Genomic DNA, 4,578 nt, shown 5'->3' with positions numbered 1-4,578 from the left:
CACACACCTTTAATCCCAGCACTTGGGAGGCAGAGGCAGGCGGATTTCTGAGTTCGAGGCCAGCCTGGTCTACAGAGTGAGTTCCAGGGCAGCCAAGACAGAGAAACCCTGTCTCGAAAAACCAATAATAATAATAATAATAATAGTAATAATAATTATTATTATTATTATTCTGTTGTAGAATTCCTGGCTAAAGTTTTTCTAGGTAACTTGGTTTAAAGAACTTCAGACTCACAGACACATTACAAGGATGGTATTTAGAACTTCTAAAAATAATTTACCCAGATTCACCGAGTATCTACCTTTTGCCCTCATTTGCCTTTCTTCTCTCTCTTTAAATAATTCATTTCTATCTTAACATCAGGGTATATTTAAGTGCTAGGCATTCTCTGTGTTTTTTTTTTTTTAATTAAAGAATTTGGCATCAGAATGATTATGCAACCCAGGGTTCATACGCAGATTTCTTCAGGTAACTCAATAGCAGCCTGGCAGTTTTCTTCCTCTTCTTAGCATCTGTCCATTTGGAACACTGGCTGCTACCTTCACCTCTTTAAACCCAAGCGGTCCCCCAGCCTTGCCTCCTTTTTCTCCATGCCAGTAGTTCTGAAAAGGTTGGACCAGCTATTTTAAGAATGCCCCTCAGTTTCCATTCGTGTGGCTCCTTTATGATCTTTTAAAATGTCAGAGGGACATTTCTCTCAGGAGGGTCTCTCAGGGAAGCAAGGCTCAGTAGTGGCTCAGGAAGTGATACTGCCAGGAGACCCAGCCCTTGTCTGTACTGTCATAAGCCAGTTATTGTAGGTGGTATCACTTTTTGTTTGTTTTTTTAAGCCAGAGTTTCTCTGTGTGGCCTTGGTTGTCTTGGAACTCCCTCTGTAGAGCAGGCTGGCCTCATACTCACAGATCTGTCTGCCTCTGCTGTTCCACTCCACAGCCCCCAGTGCTGGGTTAAAGGTATGCACCACCATCACTTGTGATGGTGATATTATTTTTCCAAACCTTGTGCTTCAGGTAATTTCCCATGCATTTTGCTGGAGAATATTTGAAATATGCAAATATGTCTATACTTGATTCTTTTGACATTTTTGGAAGATTTCCTTTTTTTTTTTTTAAAAAAAGACTTATTTACTGTTATATGTAAGTACACTGTAGCTGTCTTTAGACACACCAGAAGAGGGCATCAGATCTTATTTCAGATGGTTGTGAGCCACCATGTGGTTGCTGGGATTTGAACTCAGGACCTTTGGAAGAGCAGGCAGTACTCTTAACCGCTGAGCCATCTCTCCAGGCCTGGAAGATTTTCTAAATCTGATATCCCTTCTAAAATTCCTGGAGTCGAAGAGTTTGGGGTTTATCTTGTGGGTAGAATATGAATTTAGCATGCATCAAGTCCTGATCAATCTGTAGCATCGCAAAATGAAATGTGTATCATTTATTTAAGGGAGAATGTAAATCAAACTTAAAACCCAAGAAGAGTCCCTGGGTTGTCTGAATTATCTTCTCTGCTGTAATAAAACACTAACCAGAACCAACGTGAGGAAGAATGTTTGGCTTATCCTTCCAAGTCACAGGCCACTCATGAGGGATGCCAAGGCAGAACTCAAGGCAAAAATCTGAAGCAGAAACGGAAGCAGACCGTGGAGGAATGCTACTGGGTGACTTGATCTCCTTAGCTTGCTCAGCCTGCTTTCTGATAAAACTGAGGAGAAGCAGCACCCACAACAACCACGGATCAAGAAAATGCCCCACGGATACACGTACAGGCCAGTCTGAGAGCGGCAATTTCTCAATTGAGGTCCCCAGCTCCCAGATGACTCTAGCTTGTTAACTTGTCAAAAACTAACCAGAACGATGGTTTAGTTTACCCCAAAGGCCCAAACCTGATGACCTAGAAGTCACATGGTGGAAGCAGAGAGCTAACTCCTGCAAGCTGGCCTCTGATCTCTATGCTCTGCCATAGGGTGTGGTTCCCCTGCCTATTCTACATGCTACAAATAAAACAAACCAAAAGGAAGAAGAAGGAGGAGGGGAAGAAAGGAGGAGGAGGGGAGAGGAAGAGGAAGGAAAAGGAGAAGGAGGAGGAGGAGGAGGAGGAGGAGGAGGAGGAGGAGGAGGAGGAGGAGAAGGAGAAGGAGAAAGAGTAGGAGAAGGAAGGAAAAGGAGAAGGAGAAGGAAGGAGAAGGAGAAAGAGTAGGAGAAGGAGAAGGAGAAAGAGAAGGAGAAAGAGAGGAGAAGGAAGGAAAAAGAGAAGGAGAAGGAGAAGAAAAGAATTCATGGGTTCATAGTTTATTTAATGGGTTGTAATCCCATCCATTGATCTTAATGTTCCAGCTCCTATAGGTTTGGCAAGTATTAATCCTGTCTAGCAAACACTTGTGTCTCCTGACTTGTTCCCATGATTCTTTGAGGATTTTATTTTCTTGGCGTGACAAGATGATCTCGGTCATCATGAACTTTGTTTTGGTTTTTGAGAGGATTTCTCTGTATAGCAGGCTTGGCTGTCTTGGAACTCACTATGTAGACTAGGCTGGCCTTGAACTCAGAGATCTGTCTGCGTCTGCACCCAAGTTTTAGAATTAAAGGTATGCACCACTACCACATGGCTACTCAACCCTAGATGCAACCCCTTCTCTAAGGAGCCCTGGCTCTTGTTAGTGGAGAATGGCATTTGGAACTCATCATTTGGAAATAGAATAATGTCTGCAATGTGTATTGGTAGGAGTATGGTGTGTATATCTGTGTGTGTAAGGATGGGGCTTAATAGTATGTTTAGAATAAATAAAAAGAGGTAGTAATTTAGCTTTTGTTGTTGTGGTGGTGGTAGTGGTGGTGTCTCTTCTCTCTCTCTCTCTCTCTCTCTCTCTCTCTCTCTCTCTGTATGTGTGTGTGTGTGTGTGTGTGTGTGTGTGTGTCTTTGTATGGTTTTTTTGTTTTGGAATTTGTTGTTGTTGAGACAGGGTCTGGCTCTGTGTACCCAGACTGTCTTGAGACGAAAAGCGATCGTCTCCAAGCGTTGGAATTACAGGAGTGAAACACCCCCCCCCCCCCGCCTCTCTAGCTCACTACTCTTTATGATATAGCTTCTTTAGTTCATGGGAACCTATGTTAGTCTTGCAAAAATTATTGGTGGGATCAATCAATGTTAACCTTATTTCTACTGCTTTTATTTTCTGTTCCATCCAATGAACAAATATAAATCATATTCTCTTACTGCAACACACACACACACACACACACACACACACACACACACACACGTATTTTCACTTTTAATTTCTAGAAATGTTGAACATTAACAGTTTAGTGCCTATAAGCACATACCTAGTAGCAGCCATAAGGCATGCTGCTGTCTTTTCAAAAGTGAGCTTAGAGACTATGAGTTGAGAGATTATGGTGGGGATTAAACCCAGGGCCTTGCACACATCAAGTGGATGATCTACTACTGAGCGATGCCCTCAGTCCTCAAAATGGGGCCTCAGAGCAGGTTAACATGTACTTCACCAAGGTGATGGCTCAGCCCCAATTTTGCCTGAAAATGAACATGAGTTCTGTCCTTGGTGTAGCAGAAGCAAGGAGGAATGTTCCACTGGGCCAAGGGAGGGTTTGAGAAGATAGTCCTCTGTCCCATGACAGGACACACCTGCTCGCAGCTCCCAACACTCCAACAGGCAGCTGGGTCTGCAAGTGTTTGCCCTGTTGTTGCTCAGAGGTTTTAGGTCGAGTACCCTCAGAATTCTCAAACGTGTTGACAGACATTCGATAGTTTCTTAGACAGAGCTCATGGAAACATTAGTAGTTACAATAAAGTAGCCCATGTTTTCTATAGGCATAGAAACACAGGAACTGTCACCAGGGCTGTGTGCATTGTGTCTGTGTTTATTCCTAAGGAGCATAGCTGCCACTGACCATGAACCAACAGATGCCAGGAAGTCCTTCCCTTGTTTTGACGAACCCAACAAGAAGGCAACTTATAATATATCCATCATTCACCCAAAAGAATACTCAGCACTTTCAAATATGCCAGATGAGGTAAGTATCTTTAAATCTTTGTTTCTGCACACACTCGGTTTGCAATAATATGTGAACTACTTGATTTACCATAGAAGGGAACTCCGAAGTCTGAAACTAAATATGCTATAGCTATCAATTTAAAAGATTAAGAATACATCTTAGCAATCTTTTTTGTCTTTGACTCTAGGAAATTGTCAACTTATAACATCACAGTTCAGCAATAAATTCACCTTGAAATTTTTAAGGAAGAAAGAATATAATACATAGAGATCGGCTGGGGTCTCTGCTTCGTCACACAAACCACTAGCCATGAAAAAAAAAAAAATCAATGACACACTTAAAGTTTTCTAGGCTGGACTTACTATTTAGAGTTTTTAGTTCAAAACAAGCCCTCTTTTTAAAATAGATAAAGCTGTGTAAAAAAAATCATGACTCCAACATAGTACTACCGGAGGACCCAACAATACCTCTTCTGGGAATATACCCAGAAGATCTTCCAACTGGTAATAAGGACACATGCTCCACTATGTTCATAGCAGCTTCATTAATAATATCCAGAAGCTGAAA

General features: G+C 42.0%; 1 protein-coding gene across 1 annotated transcript in view; it reads left to right on the top strand.

Annotated features, from left to right (window-relative positions):
• The window catches only part of Enpep (glutamyl aminopeptidase), a 112,453-nt gene that overhangs the window by 7,345 nt on the left and 100,530 nt on the right, over positions 1 to 4,578 (top strand). Inside the window, exon 2 of the mRNA XM_021195518.2 lies at positions 3,888 to 4,029. Within this exon, the coding sequence (XP_021051177.1) occupies positions 3,888 to 4,029 (142 nt within the window). The remainder of the gene's footprint in view (positions 1 to 3,887; positions 4,030 to 4,578) is intronic.

This window comes from Mus pahari, chromosome 4, assembly GCF_900095145.1.
Source record: "Mus pahari chromosome 4, PAHARI_EIJ_v1.1, whole genome shotgun sequence".
Classification (NCBI taxonomy): Eukaryota; Metazoa; Chordata; class Mammalia; order Rodentia; family Muridae; genus Mus; species Mus pahari.
The sequence above is the reverse complement of the archived record's forward strand: the minus strand, read 5'-3'. Positions and strand labels throughout refer to the sequence as shown.